This window comes from Suncus etruscus, chromosome 3 (genome assembly GCF_024139225.1).
Source record: "Suncus etruscus isolate mSunEtr1 chromosome 3, mSunEtr1.pri.cur, whole genome shotgun sequence".
NCBI classification, from domain to species: Eukaryota; Metazoa; Chordata; class Mammalia; order Eulipotyphla; family Soricidae; genus Suncus; species Suncus etruscus.
The window spans coordinates 133,911,963-133,939,152 of record NC_064850.1 but is presented as its reverse complement, the minus strand read 5'-3'; the positions used below and the strand labels follow the sequence as shown (position 1 = coordinate 133,939,152).

General features: G+C 34.5%; 1 protein-coding gene and 1 non-coding gene across 2 annotated transcripts in view; both read right to left on the bottom strand.

Annotated features, from left to right (window-relative positions):
* PTPRM (protein tyrosine phosphatase receptor type M) overlaps nucleotides 1-27,190 on the bottom strand; it is an 829,551-nt gene that overhangs the window by 317,948 nt on the left and 484,413 nt on the right. The window contains exons 10-11 of the mRNA XM_049769948.1: nucleotides 21,258-21,459; nucleotides 18,303-18,405 (exon numbers count right to left, since the gene is read on the bottom strand). Coding sequence (XP_049625905.1) covers nucleotides 18,303-18,405; nucleotides 21,258-21,459 — 305 coding nt within the window. The remainder of the gene's footprint in view (nucleotides 1-18,302; nucleotides 18,406-21,257; nucleotides 21,460-27,190) is intronic.
* LOC126004619 (U6 spliceosomal RNA) lies at nucleotides 8,838-8,944 on the bottom strand. The gene has a single exon (XR_007493887.1). It is a non-coding gene; the product is annotated as a U6 spliceosomal RNA (small nuclear RNA).

The following is a 27,190-nucleotide window of genomic DNA, read 5'->3' as shown; positions in this document are numbered from 1 at the left end:
GCAACAACAAAAAAGGGCACAAAACCTTGCCACACCAGCCCTCCTCCCCTCCCATTTTTTGTTGTTTAGTAGTACTTAATGTGGCTGTTATGTACTCTGTCATTGCTTCTCTTTTTCTTTTCTTCTTTTAAATTGATATTGATAGTTCTTAGATGGACTCCTCGCAGCTTTGTTTTCCCCCAACAGAACCACAGAACTTGAATCATCTTGTTCTGCCTCATGAATTGAGGGGGAAAAAAGTGGATGGTGGCAGGAGCAGTCACATGAACATTGAGTGGAAATAAAAACTGATCAGACCTAAACCAAATCCCAGGTCAACGACAACAGAATCAAGATAACCCAATCTATGACAAGCTATACATAGATCTAGATACATGTTACAATGGTAGTCCAGGCATCAGAGGGGGTGTTATGTGATGCATGCTGGGAACAGGGTTGGAGGGAGGACAACACTGGTGGTGGGAATGGCCCTAATTTCTGTCACTATGTACCTTAAATATAACTGTGAAAGACTTGTAATGCACATTGGTCACAATAGAAAAAAAAATCTCTGCTCAGAAAAGACACTCATTTTATATGTTTTATCACAGCACTATTCACAATAGTCCAAATCTTCAAACAAACTGTATCCAAGAACATATGACTGAATAAAGTAACTGTGGGACATATAATAAATGGAATACCACCTGCTATGTTGCACTGGTGAAGGGGGGTGCTCTTTATATGACTGAAATCATACAACTATAACCATCTGTAATCACGGTATTTAAGTAAAGATATTAAAAAATAAATTACTATCAAAAAATAAATAAATGGAAACATTAAAAAAAAGAAATGAATTAGTAAAACTTGCTGTTATGTGATGGATTTGAAAAGTATCAAGCTAAGTACATTTAGCCATACAGAAAAAGATACCTAATTATCTTTCTTAAATGTAAGATAAAAAATATGAATAAAGAAATAAATAAACAATATTATATATTTATTATAGTATAATAAATAAATAAATAAATAAATAAACAAATGGCCAAAGGCAACAAAAACAGAATCTGAGAACTATCCTATAGAACTGAACTTGTTACCATAATAAGGGGATTTGTGGAGTTTATGACATAGGTTGATAGAAAACTCTGAGGAGGTTATGGTTTTGGAACACTGTATGCATAAAACTCTATTATTAACTGTATTATAAATCATGATACACAAATTAAAAATAAAAATTACTAATTTCACATAAAAAGAAGTTAAATGATAATTAGAAATTATAAAGATATTGCTAAGGAGGTTACAAAGAACTTTTACAAATACAATGCTCATGAAAACACATTGCAATGGGTAGAATGTATGCTTGATGCTAATCTTAAAAGTGAAGAAAATTTCAAAGTTCACAAGATGGGCCAAGAGTAAATACAGCCTAAATAAAAACCCAAGACATTTGTTCCATGCCTTGTTCTTTTAATCCATGATGCCTCCTTCCTGAATGAATAAATATTGTGAATTATTTACAAGACAGATGTGATTCCATTTATTGTAAGAAAACCTTCAGTGCCTGGACACAATTCAGAGACAGTATCCTAGATACAATTTCCATCCTCATCTCAACAATAGCCCCTCTGTTTGACGGATGCACTGGCAACAGATCACACACACACAGGATGAACCGTCAATTTTCCTTCCAGAAACCAAATGACCCATTAACTTCCTTTACGCTTCAGCCCTACTGATTGAGCTAATTGACAAATCCAATTACATTGTTGCCTCATTAAAAATCTTTAAAAAGTCCAATCCCTTATTGAAAATTAAAACAACAAATAACCAAGGGCTAAGCCTGGGCTAGAAACAGAATAGCTTCAGAGCTGAGATCAAAGAAGACAGTCCTTGTCTTGAGGAGATGGCAGTTTAGCAGAACAAGCAATCACCTGTGGCATGGAGAGTCTCTGAGTAAGACTAGGCAAAGCCATGGGGAAAGCAGAGCTATTTTTAACGTGCAGCCAGAATGTTCATTGTGGGCAAAGACTTCTGAGCTAGTGACTGAATTAAAAAACAATTAGGGACCATGTCGGTGTATAACTCTCTAAGTGTGTGAACGTTTTAGTATGTGGGACTATGTGACTACATGAGTGATATGTATATGAATGTATATGTATATGAATGTACATGTGGGTGTGAAAGAGTGCAATTGTATGAGTTAATGTATTTTGAGAATTAGTGTGTTAAATATGTAAGAATTGTATGTGCCTGATCAATTTGAGGTAGTAAATGATTTGTAGGAGTTTGTAAGAATAGTGTATGTGTGTAAGAATGAATCAGAGACTGGGTGAGAATAAATTGTGTGAGAAGTGGTGTGTGAATAAAAACAACTATGAAGATCTGTGAGTGTGTGTGTATTGGGGTTGACAGTAGGGCAGAGAAGGAGATTTTCTGCTAAAGAAACATTAATTGTACCCAGCATCATCTCAGTGCCTAGAATCTATTTACACGATTTTAGCAGGAGAATAGCTTGAAGGGGAGGCTGCTCCAGGAAGTGATTGGATGATGACACAAGCTATATTAGAGATAGGCTGGATTTATCCTGCGGGTAAAATTGCTCTTGGTCTTTGTTTTTGGGTCATACTCAACTGTGCTCAAAACTTATTTCTGACTATGCTTAGAGATCACTCCTAGTAGGCTCTAGGAACATGGGTTGCCAGAGATCTGACGTTGGTCAGTCACATGCAAGGCAAAGTCTTACTCACTGTACTCCCTCTCCAGCTCCAGTGATGGATTTTTAAGCAATAGAGTAAAGATTCTTGAAGCTACAGTGTTATGCCAAGGAGATATGAGAAAGGCAAATGTGTGAATGAAAAGGTAGCAATGGGGAGTGGAAAGTAAAGTCTTTAGTGAACCAGAGAGGTGACAAACAGCTTAAGGTTTAAAAGGAGTAAGTAGAAGAGTATAAGGTTAAGGGTCCTGCCTTCCCAATGGAAGCTGGATCTATAGTAATGCCTTACTAATACAGTCTTTATAATTTCTCATTAATAAAATATAACATTTTCAGGGGTAAAAGCAGAATATGCCTCTTTGCTTCTGCATTATAATGAAGGGTCATGATAGCTAAATTTTATTAAATGATAGAAATATAAACTTATAATTCTCCTTGTTCTTGCTACATTTGACTAGTTAAAAAGAGGATTTGGACCTTCATATTGTTACCTTACAAGTTTTAGGGATAATTAATTCAGCTCACAAATAAATAAAATTCAATTCAATACACATTGCATGCTAGTGAGGTGATGAAAATTCTGACACCAAATTATGAAAATCATTTTTGCTCATTTTTTAGCATTAATATATAAATTTAATTAACAACCATTAGTGCTGGCCAAACCTTACCATGTGCATGATGAATTGTAATTACTAGAATGCCCACTGCTATATGTCTTTACTTTCTGTTGTCTGATATTTTGCTAAAGGTCTTCTTCTCTTTGATGGCCTTACACCAGCCAGACTTCCAATTTCCTGATTGTGGCACTTTATTTTTTATTAGAATTTATGATTGACTACCAGATTTTGTTTACCTTTTTAGATTTCATCTTTTGTCAAATGCTGTTAGAATACCCTGGACTTTTGATATAGCTTGTTTCACACAAGAGACCCAAACTATAACAACAAGCTAAATACAAAATGGACCTGTCACACAAGTAGACCAGGGGGCTATGGGTGGTGGTACGGGATGCATACTAGGAACTCTGGTGGAGAGAAGTCTACACTGGTGGCAGGGATTTTCCTAATTCACTATCCTTATATGCCTAAAATAGAACTGTAAAAGATTTGAAATTTACAATGGTTTCAATAAAAAAATTAAGAAAAGGGGGCCAGAGTGGTGGCGCAAGTGGTAATGCATCTGCCTTGTCCGTGCTAGAGTAGAACGGACCAAGGTTCGACCCTCCATTGTCCCATATGGTTCTCCAAGCCAGGAGCGATTTCTAAGCCCATAGCCTGTAGTAATGCCTGAGCATCACCAGGTGTGGCCCAAAAACCAAAAATAAAAAAAGAAGCTAAAAGAAAATGATCCATAAATTTCTTTTGACCAGGAAAGTCTAAAACCACTTATTTTTAATGTCTATGAAAATTGGGACTTATAAATATACAAATAGCTATTTCCAATAAATTATAATAACATTCATTGTTAATTATATTTCCAGTTCTTAACACATTATTTTTTACATTATTTTTAAGTAGCGAATAATTAATTCCTTTTTGTCAATGCATCCTCTTGTTTTCTTCTAAAAAGAACCAAATGTTGGTGGAATTTTTTTTTTGTTTGTTTTTATGTTCTTTGGATTTTGGGCCACATACAGTGATGATCTGGGGATACTCCTGGCTATACACTCAAAAATCGCTCCTGGCTCGGGGAACCATATGGGATGCCAGGAATCAATCCCAATCCGTCCTGGGTCAGCAGTGTGCAAAGGCAAATGCCTACCACTGTGCTTTCACTCTGTCCCCAAGGACCAAATGTTTTTAAATATTTCTCAAATGCAACTTCTTATAAAAAATAGTATTTTGCCATTCCAAGTCCCATTCTGTTCATGTGTTTAGGATTAAGTATACTGTATCTAGGCTAAATAAAGGAGCATGGTAAAGCTTAAATCATGGGTCTAGATTATTTCACCTCACAGCTCTACACCCTCTGTTCCAATTTTACTAGCCTAAAATAGCCTAAGCTAGCCATCTCTCTTGCTATTTCTCTCATCACCAGACCCCACCCCCAGTAATAACACATTTTGTATTCTTAGATCAGTCTAATTTGAAAGAGCTCCCCATCTGGAACTCGTCTTAGTCATTATTGATTCTGTGCCACATATTTAACCTCCCTGTAAGATTCCACCCTATGGCATGCATCCCCGGGGAAATAAGCATCTGTCAAGATTCAGTTGATAGGGTACAAAGAGCTTCCTCTGCCCTAGGGCCTGTACAAAACTTCCGGTTTTGACCCACGGATCACAGTCTTCCTATGAACTAGGAGGCAAGACTCCAAGCTGCACTGCATCTAGACTGGTAACTTCTGGAGCAGGGAGCTCTCAGCAGGCTCCTTTGCCTCATGCAGTACTTGAACTCTATTGAGCACTTAATAAATGTAACTATTATATGATGCTAGGAACAATTACATGGTGCTAAGGTGATACATAGTCCACCATTTTTCATAGTTTTGCTTCCCATGGTTTCAGTTACCTGTGGTCAACCACAATTCAGAAACATGACATATTTTTACAGTGTCGTATTTTATAAAAGTGCACCAGAGAGTGGTATAGAAAAGAGGAAGTGGAAAGAGTTGAAGATCATAGTTACATAGATTGATCACAATGCACTGGCTATAACTTAATTTTATTTATTTGGTTTTTAGTTGTTTAGCTTTACTATAATTTAATAAAATTTTGTAATTTAGTATATATAAATATATATTATAATATATAACTATATATTATATATTATAATATATAGCAATACATTATGTTACTTATATTTATAACAGTATTATTAACTAATATTACTAATTATTATATATTAATAATATATAATATAATTAATGCTAAATAAATATAATTTGTAGCATATTGTAACATAATAGTGTTGAAACTTAAGGTTCAGTTGTACAAAGTGACTTTCACAACCACCAAAGGATCCAGACTCTATGCCACTGTCTTTATTTCACTTCTAGTTAACCTCTTCTTACAATTGTTTATTATGTTTTTCTCTGCTACTTTTAGGCTGCATCTAACTTACGAAGTAAACTTTTTCATGAGTGTGTGGAAATCAGACAAACAGCATAGTGAATTTAGGGTTTGTTAGTATTCATGGTTTCAGATACCCTTTGGGTGTCTTGAAATGTATATTCGTGAATAAGTGAAGGTAGGGTACACTGTAACTTAATCCTGTTTGGGGAAATAAGGAATATGAATTTTAGAAATATAAAAAATAGGTAATAGTCTTCTATTATCTTTTCAGTTTTTAACACTAGTTAAAACTAGTAGTTGTTGGCAGAGCTAGGATTTGAAACTAAGTTTAACTCCAAAGAACTATTTGCCTATATCATGTACCTTGTTTGAAAAAAAAGCCCACAAATTAAATGAAAAATAAAGCAGAGTAATCCTTTTATTATTAGAATTAGTTTGAACATATGCCAAAGAGGAAGCAATAACTCTGCTTGGCCAAAAGGCAACGTATGCATGGCACCTGACACTTCTGGATTTCCAACTTATGATCTTGATTTGTAATTACTAACTGATTTAGTAGTTTCTAATTAATGTACAAAAGATCACTGTTTAGATCTGGAATTGATACACTGATTCATATAAGTTTAGATCTAAAGCTAAATTTCAAAGTTGCTTTTAAGTTTATATTATAGAATCTTTGTTTCTAAAGATTTCCAGTGTGAAATCTTATACTAAACCTTATTTTTATCAAAGCAATATTGTAAGCCCAGAAAGAAAATGAAGAAATAAATCTTCTTGTAAGTAGACAATACAAAGGTTGCAAACAATAGTTAACTGGCTAGTGTGAGCCAGGATCAAGTTTTTGGACACACCTTCATAATCTGAAAAGGTAACTTCTGGAATAGGAGAAGTAAATTCAAACATAAATGGCTATAAAATGGTACCTTAATTAGAAATATCCTTATTTTTAAGAAATAAAAAATAATCAGATTCTTGACATAGCCTAAGTGATGCAAATTATATCTCTCACAGTGTTCACCAGAATGTCATATTGTGAATTTCACAGAAAAGTTATAAACAGAAGATCAATTTTCTTTTATTTTATTATCTCAGTCAAATGATAAAAACCATAATTACCTAATGATTTTTATCTATTTATAATATCAATTCCTAAAAACTTGCAACTTTAATCATATAATCAGAATTTCAAATTAGTGATGTCAAAATTTACAGAAAGTATGGTTATGATTTTTTTTTTTTTGGTTTTTGGGCCACACCCGGTGGTGCTCAGGGGTTACTCCTGGCTGTCTGCTCAGAAATAGCTCCTGGCAGGCACGGGGGACCATATGGGACACTGGGATTCGAACCAACCACCCTTGGTCCTGGATCGGCTGCTTGCAAGGCAAACGCCACTGTGCTATCTCTCCGGGCCCTGGTTATGATTTTTTATCAAGACAGATATTAAGCTCTTTTTCTATTTTTCTGATACTATATTTTAATAAAAATATAGTAAATAAAAACATAAAATGGAAAATTGAATAATCAGCACATGTCTTATAAACACAAACAACACATGGCTCAGAAGTATTGCAGAAGCTCTCCCATTAAGTCCCTGGCACCATATAGTTTTCTGGCTGAAGAAGAAAAAAGAAGAAAGAGGAAGAAAGAAGATGAGGAGAAAGAGGAAGAAGAAGAAGAGAAGGGAGAAGAAAAGGAAACAGCAGCAGCTCCTGAAAGCTGCAAGGTGAGGTCCAAAGTAACCCTTAACTTCAAAAGAAACAGCACAAATTACCTGTTGATACTATCTAAAGTGTGTCATAACAACAACAACAACAAAAAAAAAACCAACAGACACTTAGGTACATTTTACATCGGTGAAATATAATTTGCAGGGTTTTTTTTTATAATAACTTATCTTTTCAAAAACTGTTAGACTAATATGCCCTAAACCTCCTCGCCCAAACGAAAGAATAGTTTCTTAAAAAAGATGATGTTAATAGAGTGAACATGCCTCTAGAGTTGGCAATTACATGGATTATTATTGCTCTTAAAGTAAAAACGTCAAGGCCAAAAAAAGTTTTGGAATAAAAATTTGCATGCCTTGCATGCAAATTACGTTGCTCCTAGGTATCTCATATTTTGATTTGATCCTAGGTATTTCATGTTGTCTCCTGACCGTTATGCTTGAGCATAGAGCCAAGAGTAATCAATCCCTGCATACAATGGGGGATAGATCCAACCCCCCAAAATAAAAAGGATTAATTAATTATGTTGTATTTCATTTCAATTTCCTTCCAATTTCCAGTGCTAGTGCAATTTGAAAAATAGGAAAAATCTTTTTTTTTATTGATGGGGTAACCATAATATTGATTTTGTTGCTTGATTTTTTTCTTTTATTTGTTTTTTTATTTTTATTTTTTATAATTAAACTATTTTCTTTTTCTTTTATTGGCTTTCTTTTTTTTAAAATTAGTATCTTTTTTTAAACACTGTGATTACAAATATGATTGTAATTGGCTGTTAGTCATGTAAAGAACACCCCCCTTCACCATTGAAACATTCCCATCACCAATGTTCCAAATCTCCCTCCTCCCTACCTCCAGCCCCCGCTTGTACTCAAGACTGGCTTTCTACTTCCCTCATTCATTCCCATTGTTATGATAGTTCTCAATATAGTTATTTTTCTAACTGCAGTCATCACTCTTTGTGGTGAGCTTCACGTTGTGAGCTGGACCTTCCAGCCCTCCTCTCCTTTGTAAGAATTATTGCAAAAATGTTTTTTATTTTTCTTAAAACCCATAAATGAGTGAGACTATTTTGTGTGTATCTCTGTCTCCCTCTGATTAATTTCACTCAGCATAATAGATTCCATGTACATCCATGTATAGGAAAATTTCATGACTTCATCTCTCCTGTTGGCTGCATAATATTCCATTGTGTATATGTACCACAGTTTCTTCAGCCAATCCTCTGTTGAAGGGCATCTTGGTTGCTTCCAGAGTCTGAATATTGTAAAAAGTACTGCAATGAATATAGGTGTGAGGAAGGGATTTTTGTATTGTATTTTTGAGTTCCTGGGGTATATCCTTAAAAGTGATATAGCTGGATCGTATGGGAGTTCAATTTCCAGTTTTTTTTTTTTAAAATATGGAACGCTTCATGAATTTGCATGTCATCCTTGTACCGGGACCATGCTAATCTTCTCTGTATCCTTCCAATTTTAGTATATGTGCTGCCAAAGCGAGCACTCAATTTCCATTTTTTGGAGGAATCTTCATATCGCTTTCTATAAAGGTTGGACTAGATGGCATTCCCAGCAACAGTGAGTAAGAGTTCCTTTCTCTCCACATCCCCGCCAATACTGCTTGTTCTCATTCTTTTTGCTGTGAGCCAATCTCAGTAGCATCAGATGGTACTTTACAGTTGTTTTGATTTGCATCTCCTGGAGTGTCATTCATATATATATATATATATATATATATATTATATATATATATATATATATATATATATATATATATATATATATATATATATATATATACTAGGCCTTTTTCTTCCATTTCTCTTTTCAGGGCTAGTATATCTTTTGGGTTTCAGTCTGGTTGACCTATCAAGTGTTGGCAGGGCCATGTTGAGGTCTCCCACAATTATCATGTTATTATTGATATCCTCTTTCAAATTTGTCAATAGTTCTATTAGATAATTTGCTAGTCTCTCATTGGGTGCATATATGTTTAGTAGTGTGATTTCTTCCTGTTACAAATATCCGTTTATTAGTACAAAGTGTCCATCTTTGTCCCTTACAACTTTTCCGAGTTTAAAGTTGGTGTTATTAGATATTAATATGGCCACCCTAGCATTTTTAAGGGTGTTGTTTGCTTTGATGATTTTCCTCTAGCCTTTGATTTTGATTCTATGTTTGACCTGACTATTCAGGTGTGTTTCTTGTAGGCAGCAGAAGGTTGGATTCATCTTTTTGATCCATTTACCCACTCTGTGTCTCTTAACTGGTGCATTTAGTCCATTGACATTGAGGGAGAATATTGTCATAAGATTTAATGTCATCTTTGTGTATAACTTTGGTGTATCTGTTGGTCTGTCTTGTCTTAAAGTAGACCTTTCAGTTTTTCCTTTAAGGCTGGTTTTGCATCTGTAAAGTTTCTGGGCTGTTGCTTATCCGTGAAGCTATGTATCCTTCCTCAAACCTGAATGTGAGACGGGCTAGGTGCATTATTCTCAGTGAAACCTCCATTTCATTTAGTCTTTTCACAATTTCCCACCACTGTCTTCTGGCCTTGAGAGTTTCTTGTAACATGTTGCTGTAAATTTTAAGGATGCTCCTTTGGTGTAATTTCCCTTTTTGATCTGGCTGCTTTCAGTATTCTATCTCTATCTGTAGGATTCGTCATTGTGACCAGGATGTGTCTTGGGGTGTTTTTCTTCGGGTCTCTTTTAGCTGGTACTCTTCAGGTATGCAAGATTTGATTGCAAACAGTCTTTAGCTTTGGGAGTTTTTCTGTGATGATGTCTTTGACTGTTGATTTTTCTGGGGATCCCCTTCCTGGGCCTCTGGGCCTCTGGGATTCTTATGTTGTTTCTGTTGTTTATCAAAGACTTCTATTTTCATCTGTTCACATTCTCTGTGAACACATTATCACATTGTATGATAATTTGCCTTAAGGTTCTTTTCCAATCTCTTCTACTGTATGAAGTTGTTCTACATTTCATTTTCCAGTTCACTGATCTGTCCTCGCCTGCTATTACCCTGTTGGTGAGGCTTTCCATTGAGGTTTGCAATTCATGTTTTTCAGATATGTTATTTCAGTTTGAAGTTTTCTGATTTATATCTTTGTGTTCTGTTCATATAGAGATATGTTTTCTTTGATTTCCATGAGTATATTCCATATTTCTATTCTAACTTCCTTATATGAGAGATTAATCAGATGTTTGGTACTTTTTGGGTCATCAGAGCTATCATCTTCATTTCCTGTGGATGGTGTTTGCCTGTAAGGTTTCCCCATTGTCACTCTTGTAGTGTGATGTTTTTTTCTGTTTGCTATGGTGGGGTTCATTAGTTAGAGAGAGGGTGTGGCCATGAACTGAAGCAGAGTAGAGCTGTAATCTTCTAGAGCCTCTAGGAGAAAGTTTTTGCTGGGTCCTTCTTGGCCCTCGCAGGAGAGGTTAAGGAGACAGAAGAGTAAAGGAATACATAAAGGTGACAGGTCCCCTCCATCTCTCCCAGTTGGTAATCTCACAGCAGTGGCAAACCTCAAAATAGGAAACATCTTAAAACAGAATGCATGATCATATCTCATTTGTCATTAAAAATGATGATCTTCCTTGTTTTTACTGCCAGAAGATTTGTTTCACTTATCCCACTTGTGGTGCCAGGCTTCACAGACGCCTGACATGCTCATGCTGAGTCCCATTAATGAAACTGCTGTGTGATAATCAGCTGGGGACAGAGTGTAAGCTGATGGTGCATATGGAAATAAATCTTATTTCTCATATAGCCTCAGGATCACATTAAATATTTTTATGAAGTATAGCAAACATTCTTAAAATAAATACAATTGCTTTACTGCTTACTTGTTCTCAATGGAGAAACTGTCTTTCACCTATCCAAGAATACAGCATTGTTTCTCAAAAAAACAGAACCTCAATAACAGAAAATATAACATCCTTAAAATATTTAATTTTTCCTTTCTAATACCCTAATATAAGAATGTCTAAAGAGAGATCTCAAAGGGTTAAAAACATTTTTTATGTGGAGATCAGGGTTCAAGTCTTTGGTTCATATAATGGTCCACTAAGCACTTCTGAGAGCATCCCAGAAGCAGCACACAGGAAGTAGGCACAGAACACCTTTGGGTATGGGCACAACTGAGCAAAGAAACAAATCAAGAAACATTAAAAGTTAAAAATGAGGTTGTAATATCAGTGCTCATTTTTCTAGTTCGCTATGCAAGGCACAGCAACATAATTGGAAAAATATAAGAGCTAATGAATTAGCAAAGTCTATCATGATAACTAATTTCAAGGTAAAATCAAATAAATATAAATATGTCTGAACAATATAACTTTTTACTTATCAGACACATTTATACTACATAATAAAAATCTATTTCATTTATAAGAATTTTTGGATTTTAAAGTATATGTATTTGGCTATTACTAACGAAATATTTTTTAATTTGTTATTTTTGTTTCCCACACTAGCAATTTGAGTAGTGTTGGAGTTATGTTCATGGGAAATGATTTCTCATTTGAAATTTTATTAGGACTCAACAGTTAAAAATAAAGATAAATTGTTGTACCATTTCTTTGCCCAAATCTCTCCTCAAAATGTAGTGCTCAATTCCTATTCTAAAATTTTACCCTGATTCTTAGCAACAGAGACTATTCACAAGTTACTTTTGAAATATAACTGTGAATTAAGCATTTACTTTTAATAATCAATAATAGTAAAAGTTCAGCATGAAAATAATTGTTGTTTAGGGAGAAAGTGATAGTATAGTGCGTTCAACAGGACTGACTTAGGTTCTTCCAGGTACCCTAAATAGTCTTCTGGTCTCTTCCATGAGTGATTCCTAAAGTGTGGAGCCAGGAGTAACCTTGAATATTCCTGGGTGTGGTCTCAAAAAAAATAAAAACCAAAAAAAAATAATTGTTGGTAATATTGAATTTAAGTTAAAAGAGATGAGTCTGATAATTAAAGAGAGGTAAAAACAGCTGCCCTCAGCTCATAATAGGTATGGAATATCATCCAAAGGAAACAGAACAGGTGAGAAAAGTGTTTATCAAAGGGTTGATCTTTGGGCCGGAAAGGTGGCGCTAGAGGTAAGCCTTGCAAGCGCTAGCGTAGGACAGACCGTGATCCCCCAGTGTCCCATATGGTCCCCCCCAAGCCAGGGGCAATTTCTGAGTGCATAGCCAGGAGTAACCCTTGAGCATCAAACGGATGTGGCCCAAAAACCAAAAAAAAAAAAAAAAAAAAAAAAAAAACCAAAACCAAAAAACAAAAGGGTTGATCTTTGAAACTACAGATGATAATTCAAGAGAACATTTTGAGAAAAGGCACACTTAGAGATAGCATGCTGATGAGATGATACCCCAAAACAAATGTTCCAGACAGGTTTTGTGACTTTCTCATATTTAGAAGAGGTAGATGTAGCAATATGTGCTGGACCATATAAGGTTGATGGGCATGTGGTGGAACCCAAGAGAGAACAAGCTGTTTCTAGAAAGAATACTGTAAGCCTGGTGCTCATCTAACAATGTAGAGTTTTTCTGTTGGTGGTATTAAAGCAGACACAGACAAACATAATTTAAGAGACTGCTTTGAAAAGTAAGGCAACAATAAAACCATAGACATTATGGAAGACAAGCAGAGTAGAAAAAAAGAGATTATTTGCTTTTTAACTTTTGAGGGTCATGATAAAGTTGATAAAATTATTGTTCAGAAATACCAAAGTATTAATGGTCATAATTGTGAGATGTAAAAGGCCCTGTATAATCAGCTGGATCACAAAAATAGTTGTAGAGGTGGATCTGGCAGCTTTATTGAACGTGGAAGGAATTTTAAGAAGTAGTATAGGAAACTTGCTTTGGTGAGAATTTTGGTAAAAGAGGAGTCTATATTGATACAGGTAGTAGCAGAAAAGTGAGTTATGGTGGAGGTGATGGTAGTGAATATAATGATTTTGGATGTGGTGTTGGCAACTATGATGAAGGTTCTGGTTATAGTAATAAAGGAGCCTATGGTGGTGAAGTACCAGAATATAGAAACCAAGGTTGTGGATATGGTGGAGGTGTCCGAGAGTATAATGGATATTATGAAGGAGCAAATTTTGGTGGTAGAAACTGTGATGGTGGTGGGAATCAAAAATATTTTGGAAATTATAGTAACAACAGTAATAGAAATTAAAGTAACAACAGTAATAGAATTATGGACCCATGAAAGGGGTAGTTGTTGGTAGAAGAAGCTCAAACAGTCTCTATCATGGTGGTTATAGATATGGTGGTAAGAGTGGTGGTTGTGGCAGAAGAAGGGTGTTTGCCTTGTATGGGCTAATTAAAGTTCAAGCCCTGGCTTCCAAAATGGTCCCTGAGTGCAGAGCCAGGAGTACTGTATATATATATATATATATATATATATATATATATATATATATATATATATATATATATACATATATATATATCCCAAACAAAACAAACAAAAAATAAAAGAACCTCAGAGAAAATGCTTATAGTTCTTAGCAGGGAGGTTGCAGGTTATTTTGAGACAGTCATTTCGAGTCCATTAAAGTAATTGTAAAAATATGCCATGTTTAGGATTTACTCTTGATTCTGTGCTCAAGGATCATACTTGTGGGGCTCTGGTACCTATATGGGGTACAAAGAATTGTACCCCTGTTGGCCACATGTATAACAAGCTCCCTACTCACGGTACTCTCTAGCCTCTGGGAAGACAAGTTAAATACATATTTCTCAAACTTAATAGTTTTTCCTGAATGAATTAAAAGTAACTGGTTAATTATTCAACATTTCACTAAAATTTACATGAGACAGTTTAAGTAATATATTAAGTGCTAAATTTTAATTTGGGAGAACTAGCACCAAAACATTTATGGATAGATTAAAGCAACATTAGTCACAGAATGAGTCTCTTAAAAGCATCATCTTCTTAGGTCCAAAATGTGTGTCTCATGCTACAGATGACATAGAACATCACGAACTGAGGTATTGCACATAGTGGATTTCTTTTTTGGTGGGGACATATCCTGTGATTCTTAGAGGCTATTCCTGGCACTGTGCTCAGAGGTCACTACTGGTGATACTTAGAGGATCATATGCAATGTCAGGGATTGAACCAGGGTTGGCTTCATGCAAGATGAGTGCATTTACCCCAGCATTATCTCTGGCCCATAATTTTTATGTAAATACACATATGATATACATATTCATATGTATATGTACACTAAAATCAGAGATAATTTTTATTTTGCAAAATAAAGTACACAAGTTTGTATGAAACTCATTCTTTATTTAAAGTTGATCTTTTATTAGATAAAGTATAAAAGTTTTCTCTGTTGGGGCAGGAGAGATAGCATGGAGATAGGGCGTTTGCATGCAGAAGGATGGTGGTTCATATCCCGGCATCCCATATGGTCCCCCGAGCCTGCCAGGAGTAATTTCTGAGCCCAGATCCAGGAGGAACCCCTGAGCACTTCTCTAAAGTTTTCTCTGGTGGGTTGTGTATATATATATGAAATAAACTGGAAAAAATAGGAGATATAAGTAAAATGATTCTAAATAAGTCGTAAAAATTAAGTCTTCTCTGCCTAATAAGGGAACATAGGGAGAGATATTAAAATTCTGTTCCACGTGCTTGTCGACTTTTTTAGAGGGATGGAAATTGTGGTCTTCCTGACCTTCTCAATATTTAAATGATTTTATTCAACAGAACTGATGTGCGGATCAATAAAAAGACAACAATCATTCGCGCTGAGAGTTTAACAAAATTTCAAGTATTTGCATTAACCAAGCTATCTGTATGTAGTGGAATCAATACATAACCACCTTACTTAGTGAAGTATATAAATAAAGTATGACTGAATTTTCGATGCCAATAAATATGGTTTAAAGAAAAAAACATACCAGTTGGAAGCCCTGGGTTTAAGAAATCACACAATGATAGTATTTTTGAACACATAATACCGTGCATAATCCACAGAAGCAAACAGATGTTCACTTCCATTTTTCCTCTTTCTTCTAGTATTTATCTTATCATTTGGGAAATGCTTTTTTGTGCTGCAGTCTGATTACATGTGCATTTTGCAAATTTCCAGATGTGTTGAAATGTTTTAATCTACATTATAGCTTTATATTTTAGGTCCTGATGCTTCCCGAATCAGAGTTCTTATTTCTCTAAACATTAAGTGAAATTGAAATTTGTCATAGACTCTATTTAGTTTGAGAGTATTATGAACACTTTTTCTAAATTAGTCTTTCTAGATATAGCGGTCTTGCATATACTCAATAGATAATCAGTTCCACTCTGTTTCCTATAACAATGAAACCCTTGAGAAGAATATTTGCTTTTCTGTATAAACATCTTTTGACAGGTGGGGTAAAGATAATTTCCCCTGTCAAACTTGTGCCAATAAAATTTATCCATTTAAAACAAGCACCCTTCTAGTAAAGGTGATAGTTAAAGTGGATTTCCCCTCTAAGAGTTATTGATTAGTTCTTTACAAAAATTCATTTCATTTCTATTATGAATTTAGATGATAAACACGGAAAATGCATTTATTAATTTAAAGGTGCTATCACTGTAGAAGAAAAAACAACAAAAAAGACAGAATGCAAAGTGACCCTAGAAAAACCCAGACATATTTAGTCAACAACAAGATGATGTTTAATCAAGGCAGAGCAGAACGAAACTTGGAAAATAGTTCTGTGTGACAGGTGTGAGAGACTATGACAATAAATACAAATATCTAAACAGGTTTGGACAGCTGGATGTGATAGAATTAGGGAAGCCTAGTAGGAAATGTATTTATTTTGGAAACTATAAGCATTTAAATGTTTTTTTCCCTAAAAAAGAATATAAAGACTAAGGATTACTACAATAAAGCATAAGGCACCGCTATCTCCATAAACAACAAATAATATGTTAAAGAAAACAACAGATACAGCATTGTGCCTTAGTAGGAACAGTAATTGGGAATGTGGCATTTTAAAAATTAAATGGAAGAGAATTGAAAAGAGGTCTAACACCGATTGTTTAAAGGGATATTATTTAAAAACTTAGACAAAGCTATACTAAGAACTAAGTGAAAATCTGATTAAACTGGATTGAAGGAAACATACAAAAATAACAGAACCATTTAAAAGGAGTTTATATAAGACGAAAGAAGAGGGAATAAACTGCTTTGAATGAAGGGTTAGAATTTCTATTCACTTTTATTTGGCAACACTTGAAGTGAGTTGCCTGTATTCTTTCACTTTATTTAATGTCCCTGAGGTAAACATCCTCTCCTGTGCTAATGTTTGTTATTGCTGAGTCTGGGCAACTATAAAAATGATCAGAAGAAAGTGGTGTTCCTAGTGCCATGGGCCGAGAGTCAACTTTAATTTAATAATAATTCAGATTTCTGGAATAAAAACGTCTGCCTTATGGTCTTGGGAAACCAAGAATGGGAAACCAATGAATGGGAGTCTTTGATCACCTGGGTTAAAGTAACCTCTTAGCACTAAAGTCAGAACAACCCAAAGGTTTGGAATAAAGATAATACTCTCTTTTGTAGCACTGTAACAGTGAATTTGGAATGGCATTTTTAAATATTTCATAGTGTTCTCAAAAACAATGGCAAATTCAAATACCTTATATGAGCTCTTATGGTGAAAATAGTGAACAGAGTAAACTAAAAATTGTTTCATAAAATTTTAAAGATTTGGAAATAAAAAATTCCAAAGATTTTTCCTCACTAGAACTTCATTATCAACTAATATATATTGGTCACACCTGGTGACGCTCAGGGCTTATTCCTGGCTATGTGCTCAGAAATAGCTTCTGGCTTGGGGTACCATAGAGGATGCCGGGGAAACAAACCACGGTCTGTCCTAGGCTATCATGGGCAAGTAGATGCCTTACTGGTTGTGCCACTACTCTGGCCCCTAATATTATTTTATAATGCAAGACTTATATAAATATATAAATATATGAATTAGAAAGAAGTCCAATGGATATGATACTCAAATGAAAACATGAACCAACAGAACCAGATTTCAAAAAAATAATCAAATTATATATGGGAATGAAAGTCCTAGTCTTAATTAGAATGCAATAATTTCTTTAGCATATGCTAAGAAAGCAATATATTATTTTTAAATAAATGTATTTTGATGAACTAAAATATCTCTGAAAGAAGTTGAAATTTGGCTCATATAGACTAAAAGATATTTATACTCAAGAATGATTCACACATCCCTTTGCTTATTCTTAGGAAAAATAAATTTACTTTATTCATTCATTGTAAAAGTTTTAATTTGCAATTTCTTAGCTATATAGATTACCTTGAAATGAAAAATGAAGCCCACATGTTCTTAATAAACTTAGATCTGTTCAACTAAATCTGTTCATAATGCTCCTTCAATCATTTATTTAAAAATAACTCTACCCCATATATTTAGTTGAAAAATTACCCAATTTGCTAGAAGGTAAGTGCTTCAGTACTCCAAGTAAACAAAATAACAACAAAGGTCTATTTAAAGTGAGGAGTTGGATAAGTAAACTGCAGCGAGTCTTGCATTTAGAAGTCAAGTCACCTCTCAACGACTAATGCTTTGTTCCTTAGCTTCAAAGAACTACCTTCTTACATCAGACATCAGACTCTTTACACAATATTTCATCACACTGTATCAAAGCCCTTTCCTTCTTCTCGGTCAATTCTTTTAATTAGAGCTTATAAAGATATGTTTTACATGCTGACTGAGGTTTCTAGTAATTCCCTGGAAAACACAGTCAAGGAATTAATCAACTGAGTTTTCATTTTCATTTCTCTAGAGCCAGCCCAGCCCTTCTCTGCTCCATACCTGACAGGTGCACCTCTGCTGTGTGCAGGTTTCAACAGGACCGTCACCGTATTGTCTGTTTGATTCAAAGGGGTCTCAAGGTCATAGGCTGGCATAGAGGGTGCTGAGGAAAACATGTAAGATGGTTATCTCATTAGATGTGATTTATCTATTTCATTTTCTTTCTACTTTCATTCATAAAGGACATTAAAGACAGGGTACACTTAGTTTATATTGAGTTTATATTGAAGTTATCAGTGGAACACAAACAGGCCTTATTTGTTTACCTAGAATATCAGGGACAAAGAAAAAAAACATGAAATGTTGAATTCTTTAATCTTTAGGGGGCATGGCATGGGGTGAGGCATTAGTAAAAAATTGTGAAAATCCATGGAGTTGTACTCCTAAAATCTGTGGACGTTAAGCACATATACTCTACTTCAAAAATTAGCCTAAGTGCATATTTTAATATACTCAAAAGATAATAAAACAGCTTTATAGTTCTTCCATAAATCAAGGTTTATTGTGCACCAAAAAAACATTCTGGGACTTGAAGAGGACCATGGGAGACAAAGAGATTTGCAGAAATTAGTGACCACTTGGGAGTTCTCAGGGAAAGTCAGTTGGATGGTGGGCAAGACAGTGAATTTTTGGAGTAAGAAATGTTAACATTTGATTTCTCTGCAGTGCTTTGTTTTAACCAGCAAAGAGCTTAGGCATATTAATTATCTCTGTAGTCTCAGTCTGCTCATCTTTCAAAACAGGAGAAAGTATCCTCTAGCGTTATTATGGAAATTCAAAGAAATAATAGATAAAAGAGTCAGGCAAATACAATTCTAGAAATGTTAGTTCCTTTCCAATGTAAATCCTATTTTCAAGGCCATTTCCTGGTATTCTTTGTTCTCTAGATTGTTAAGTCTTAGTAAAAAAGAAAACAACAGAACTCTTCAGTAATTTGTCTCTGCCTTGGACAAGAGAAATCATTTCACAAAGGCTGTGATGTGGAAGGGCACAAGGTCTCTTTATAAACTATGGGCTGAGGCATCTGATGAGAATGTGATTTCCTGAAATATATTTTCAAAATCTCTTGCATATAAAAAGCTTTTATGTAAGATACATGGTCTATTTCTCAGTTCTATTTACTGGAATTTTTTTCAACTTTAAAAATCAACTCCAATTCTATTAAAATCAATTCTAATTCATAAAATAGAATAATCCTTTTGTATAGTATAATTCTTTATATTTAGTCTATACAAGTAAAAAATTGAGACCCACTGACCATATTTATGAAGTATATAAATAAAATAGTTATTCTTAATGTCCTATACAGGCATGTCTTCTATCTGTGTTTTGGATAGAACTGTATTCATTTTGTGAACTAACATTGGCTTATAATGATCAAAATGTTTATATAATATAAAAGGCAACAATAAATGTTTTCTACTGGTCATATAGTACAACTGATATAGGACATTTACCCTGTATCCAGATGACCTTGATTAGATCCCTAGCATCTCACATGGTTCCCCAGCCTCACCAGGAGTGGTTCTTGAATGTAGTCAGGAGTAAGTCCTGAGTTTTGCCTGGTATGGCTCCCTCACCCCAAAAGCAAAACAAGGAAAATATTTTCTATTAAGATGCATTTATTATCTAAAAATCTAAAAACAATATACCAAAAGTTTGGAGAAATTTACCAAAAAAAGGAGCTATGAATTTATATAGGACAGATGTTATCATTGTAGTTTACATATGAAGGCAAGTACTCTTAAAATCAGAAAAGAGGAAGCTCATGGAAAAAATATAAACAGAACCAACATTTTTTGGTTCTAAAATTGTTACCATTTGCAAGATCAGTGCTATCTTTCTAACCTCCCATGAACAATTTTCTCTTCCCCATCTCTCCTAAAGTGGTCTTATAATTTATGAGCAACATACTGTGTTTACAGTTATATAAGTATACAGTACTATAAATAAGTTTCCCTTCATTCAATCCTGACCAAAAACTTTTACAAAACTAGAAATGAGGAACAACAGACATGAAAATCAATCTACTTATGTTTTAGATAACTCTGAATAACTAAGAGTTCCTTTCTTTGCACAATTCCTGTTCATCTACCTCAATCTAACCATTTAAGACCCAAACTCAAAAAGTTCTCTACTCATACCCAAGGGAAAATGGGAAAAGAAATGTCCATGGGATTGTGTTTATTGCTGTTACATATCCCATACCAGATAATCTAACCATTTAAGACCCAAACTCAAAAAGTTCTCTACTCATCTAACCATTTAAGACCCAAACTCAAAAAGTTCTCTACTCATACTCAAGGGAAAATGGGAAAAGAAATGTCCATGGGATTGTGTTTATTGCTGTTACATATCCCATACCAGATGGCAGTCCCATTTTCTCTAATCTGAAGCAAAAAGACATTTTCTGCACAGTTGCACATGCCCAGAAAAATTTCTCAAATTATGTCTTTTGTTGGATGGTGTAATTGAGTTTCTAAAGCAAAAAGCTGGAGGTCAAAAACATCTGGCGCTACCCCTCTGCTTTGATCTCTTTCTTTGGGACATAAAATGATTAATGGTGAAGGTCCCAAGAAGGCTAATAATTCTGGAATCCTACTTCACAGAGAGTTGCCTTTCTGATGAGCATTTAATCATTGATAGATCATTAGAGATTTTTTCCTAACATTCCTATTCTGGTAACTTTTTAAGTTTGGGTCTTAAATGTTTAGATTAGGGTAGATAAATAGGAATTGTGCAAGGGAAAGAATTCCCTGAAAGCATAACTTAAGCTCCCAAATGAGAATATTTATAGTATTTCATTTAATTATAAAAGTATAATTTACAGGCATCCAAAACATATGTATATAGGCAAAATGCTCATATTTGAGTAAAATTTACATACTTAATAAGTTGAATAAAAATAATTAAAATCACACTGCTGATAAAATATGTAAGGCATGAATATAATACCTGAAATTTTGGTGGTGAATTGATTTGTTGCTGGAGGTCCAAATCCCTTAGCTGTGCTAGCTCGGATAGTAAAGGAATACGTGGTCCCTGGATACAGTCCAAAAAATAAAATATGGGTTTCGTTTCCCAGTTTTGAAAATCTTCCACTTTGATTGGATAAATCTATTTCTGGGTCAAAGGAACTGACTGCTTTGTAGGTGATCTGCAAGAGAATAAAAATGTAATAAAATATCAGGAGCAGATGGGCCAAGATTGCATCTTTATCCACTAAACCCTTCTGATATATGCACTGTCAGACAATTTATAAGCCCTTCTACTCACTTCGAATCTTCAAATCCTAGTAGATCCAATGAAGGGGCACAGGAACTCAGCAAAAACTATTATGAGTTATTACTTTTACAGACATGAACTTAAAAGCCAGTATATTAGAACACACAGGATACATTCAGGTTCATGCTTATACCTTGAAGTTGTTTGACTTGAAAATACCAGTTTTTGAAAAGTGAATTAAATTTTGCTAAAAACAAAAAAACAAATTATAGAAATACCTCAAACAGATAAAGACCCAAGAAAGGCAAGACCTCATTGATCCGTTGAAAGCCATAGTCTGATTTAGTACTAAACAAGGAGCATATTATTTACAGAGAACAAGAACATTTTCAAATATTTCATCAATGTGAGCAAATAAATTTGCTCCAAAATTAATTCTACACAAATTTCAGTAGCTCTTTTCTGATATTTAGTTCTTATATTTCTGATATTAGTTCTTCAGAGCAATGCTGTCCATGGAGATATATTGGAAGAGCTCTAAAATACTTGTTGAAAGAGGTAATCACTCGACACCAGTAGCTATGGAACACTTGACATGTGGCCAGTGAGAATGAGGATTTGAAAAAAAATTACTTTAAGCATCATGGTTACAAAATTGTTCATAATTGAGTTTCAGTTATAGAATATACACTACTCTTCAACAGAGTACTTTTCCCATCATCAATGTCCCCAATTTCTTTTCCACCTACCCACACACCCCTGGCTCCCCAGTCAGGGCATTCTGCTTCTGTCTCTTGTCTCTCAATTTTGTCACTTGGTTTGCACTAATGTTAATTAAGTGGTACCATGCATGTCACTTTGTCCCTTTTCAGCACTCAGTTCTCATCCAGAATAATCAATTCTAACTATCATTGCCATAATAGACTCCACTCTAATTGTACTCACTGTTCTTGTCTAGTTTCCTATCATGGAATGGTCCTCCTGACCCTCATCTCTATATTATTGCCATACTGTCTTTTATTTTCTTAGCTCACAAATAAGTGAGATTATTTTATATCGATCCCTCTCCCTCTGACTCATTTCACTCAGCATAACACTCTCCATATCCATCCATGTATAAGCACTTTCCATGTCTTCATTTTTACTAACAGTTGCATAGTATTCTAGTATGTAGATATACCACAGTTTCTTTAACCATTCATCTGTTCTTGAGCACTTAGGTGTGTTTCCAGATTCTGGGTATTGTATATAGTGCTGAGATGAACACAGACATGTAGAGGGCTTTTGAGCATGGTGTTTTTGTGTTTCTAGGATAAATTCCTCAGAGCGGTATTGTTGGGTCATATAGGAACTCAATTTATAGTTTTATAAGGAATATCCATATTGCTTTTCTATAAACGCTGAACTACTGGCATTCTCACAGTAGTGAATGAGAGTTTCTTTCTCCCCACACCCATGAAGGCACTGGTTGTTTTTGTTCTTTGGGATGTGAGGTGGCATCTCATTATATTATATTTGTATCTCCCAGAAAATTTTGTTATTAAGTTTTAATTAGCTAACATTTAACTAGCCACATGTAACTAGAAGCTTTCATTTTAGAAAATGAAATCTAGTAGCCTTTCTGATGTTTATCTCCTAACAGATACCAAAAGCCTGTTGGATGAGTTTAGAAGGTGTGGAATTAAGTCTAACTTAGGTGTCTTTCATTTTTTGCCCTTTTACATGAATTTCACTATAAGTTCATCAACTATTCAAGCACATGCATTTTGTGATGATTACTAACTCTACTAGTTGTAATGACATAATTTTAAAATGTGGCATATTTGAAAGTTTTAAATTGCCAATTGAGTTTTTTTGCACTTAGAGAGGTAAACTTACTTATAATTTATGCGCATGAACACTAACACTGTTATTATACAGAGTGATAATTGACATTCTTTCTTATATTTATACCATGTCATTACAATTAAGAAGACCTCTCTGAAAGAATATTTAGATTAAATCAAGTAAGCTTTGAAAGAAAATGTTTGCTGTATATATTAATCACTGCAGTGAATGACAATCATGGAGTCAGTAAATATCTGCTGTTAACCCTCCAGCAAATTTCCCTCAAGAGGTGACTCTGAGTTCAATCAGGACTCAATCACATCTACCAGCCAGCCGCTATAAAAACATCCTCAGCAACATCAATACTGGGTTCTCAGGTATAATTTGGTGTACATTCAGATCAGCCCCCCCCCAAAAAAGCCCTCCCTTAAACTTGATTTATTATTAATTCCACCACATAAACATATTGTTGCATGCCTCTTACGGACCAATCACCCTGCTCTGAGCTAAGGTCTGATATAGCAAAATATGGACTCTGATATGCAAGAAAGTAGATGTCTGGTGTGGAATAAGAAATAATTCAGTAATTATGACAGCATAATTAATTTAAGGACAATAAAGTCTACCAGTACTAAGGTAATCATGTTCATTTTATTGTTTTACTATAAATTGTAATGGAATACAAGTTTAAGAAAAAGTCCAAGTGCTTAAATTTCATTCGTAAGATCTGCTTATTTCTTCTCTAAGTGTGTTTCTGATTACATTGGTACGATGAAAAGTCAAGGGGATAAATATTTACTACCCTATAAATAGTTGGCAGCCGTTTTATGTCATATTTACTCATAAACTTCCACCTGCCTAAAAAATCTTTACCTATAAAGATTCAATTGACCCACTAAAATACTTATTGATTGATAGATATCTGCAATGACTACAATCAGCATATAGAAATAAGCCCTGCCTTTAGATATCTAAGATGGGGTTGGACTGGGAAGAACTTGGAAAAAAAATAAATTAGGTTTTTTTTGTATTATTTCATTTTAAACATTGTGTTTATTTTTTAATTTTAATTTTTTGTTGCTATACTTTTGTTTTATTTTTAAATAATATTTTTTAAGCACCGTGTTTACAAACATGTTTGTAGTTGAGTTTCAGTCATAAAAAGAATACCCTCCTTCACCAGTGCAACATTCCCACCACTAATGCCCCATGCAAAGTTTAAGGGAAGAAACAGTGTATTAAATTAAAAACCAATTTTTCAGGAAAGGTTACATATGTGGTCTTTGAAAAAAATCTGGGGATGTCTATAGAGAAAGGGTAAATAGTATGACAAAACTTGTGTTGGAAATAGTCATGGGAATAATTTTGGGGGGAATGAGCAATAGGAACTAAGACTTTATGGCAGTAATATTCTGGGGAAAATCTGTGGAAGAGAAGGTGGCTACAGCTCAGGTGGTCCCTGAGAGGTAAGAGAAATAAGCTGCTTACCTAAATTCCGACAATACTCTAACCCCTAATGATAAGAAGCATGGGTATATACAGTGAGTGTATAAGCCAGAAAGAAAGTGACATGATTTCTCTTGTTAAAACATAACATTACAGACAGTGTCTTGGATTGGACGATCTAGCTTGCCTGGAGCCTAGAGTTGGTCTTGTGCCAGGAAACTTCAGGGGTCGGGTCTCTTTGTATTTAGGCCTAGGTTATTTCTTTCCATGTCCCTCATATTTTGGTGGGCCTATGCAAACAACAACTGCCACTCTAACACCATTTTTACTGTGCTCCTTTGACTCTAATTCTTAAAAAGAACCCACTTAAAATTTGAGGTTAACTTAAGCTAATATGCATGTATATGGAAATGTAAAAAAATACTATGCCTGTAATGTTTAAGGAGTTACGTATGTTTTGTGGCTTTAGATTGCCTTGTGTGCTGTTAAGAAATATTATAATATGTTACAATCTGGGGACTTGAGGGACAAAGTAATTGTACATGGATTCTGTCTTATTTATCTTAATGTTCTTTGGCTGAAATTTCAAAGTTAAGATATCAGCAAGGGGACTTCTGAGAATTATGTTATGGGTGACTTCTGAGAATTATGTTATGGGTGATTGTCCTTCCACTGTAACTTTACCTTGTCCTCTTTCTTTGCATCCTTGTTCTCATAATTAAAAATAAAAAATTAATTAAAAAAAAAACAAAAACATAACATTGTCTGCCAATTGATGGACTTATCTGACAGGAGGTAATAAAAGTAGCCAGGAATCTGTGGGATTTAACATGGGATAAATCTACAGCATAGATGAGAAAAAATATAGTGGTTTATATTAAGGGTAGTATAAGTAAAGAGGGTAAAAATGAAACTTATGTCATATTTTAAGCTCAAAATAGACAGTGTTCAATTATGGGTTCAGATGGGGGAAGATGAAGAAATCATGTACAAATTCTATGCTTTTTGGAATGAAAAGAGAAGAAATGAATAAAAAGTGAATTGTTGGGTTGCAGACTTGTTGGATTTCAGATATCCATGACACCAAGGTGACCATGCTATGTATGATTTGGGTGATTTAAGTAAGAACCAGAGACTTGGAGTTATCAGCACTGAAAAACAATCACTTTGGATCATGTATGGTCATTGCAGAAGAAATAGTAGAAAACACTAATATTTAATGAAGAGTACAGGAGGAAAAATCAACTGAAATGACAGAAAACAGAAAGAAATCCACTATAGAATAAAACATTTTAATGACAATTCCTTAATTAGATTAAAAAAATAACATTTGGGGGGGGTCACACCCGGCAGCGCTACATTTTAAAGAACTACTTTCAGTAATGTTGTGAGAATTCAAGAGCAAAAACATGTCCATCCATGTCCCAAAGCATAGTTACCATGTTACTTATCTTGTCTAAATCTTGTCTAACAATTATGGATCAGCTAAAGCTTACTGTGGCAACTGTGTTCATACAGCTTATTTGGTAACAAATCACAAACTGCTGAAAAGGCTCTTGTGTCATCTTAAATCATGATTTAAATATGCCAAAGAAATTCAAACCTCCCATGTAATTCTATCCTTCTTCTAAGAAGTGATGATGTCTTATTTCACTTTATGATCCCACTGTGATCAGTAAATATTTGTTACTCAGTATATCTTTCCTAAAAAAGACTACTGGGAGGAGCAGGTGTGTACACGCACTCACATAAATGCTCACACAACGGTGAGCAAATGTTTGCTCTACAGGCACAAACTAGAAAGCAAAAAGCAAATCCTTCATCAAAAGCCCTGTTTCACTGGGACTGACGGGTTTGTACTTGCCTATAGCTAAGAACTTGTGCAGGATCAGCTGGAGTGAGGGTTGAGTCATAGCCTTTTAATGATGTGGTAAAAATTACAGATCTTCTTTTCCAAACCTACAAAAGGACAATACAACTAATTCCCTCTAGCACATCCTTTAATGAGAACTATGCTGTGTACATCTAGATACAAAATATTCATCTCACTCAAACCTATTCAGACCTCTGGGAGTTTTAAGACTAGGAAAAAAATTAAACTTCTCAGGAATCAGGTCAATCTAACTCTTGATTTATAATTTTTGTTTTTTGCCAGAGATGTTAGTTAAGAGACATCAATTTGCCTGAGTAGACATTTCACAAGGTACCAAATTCTATGCTCTATGCACAAACCCAAATGTATCATATCACGTCTTTTGGCTTTACTAGATCATTAAAAATTAATAACATTCATGAAGTATGTATTAAGTAACAGGCTAAGGAAAAATAACATGAAGCTCCCATATGGAGTATCTGAGACGTTGTCCACACTTGTCACTGGCTGTAGCCAT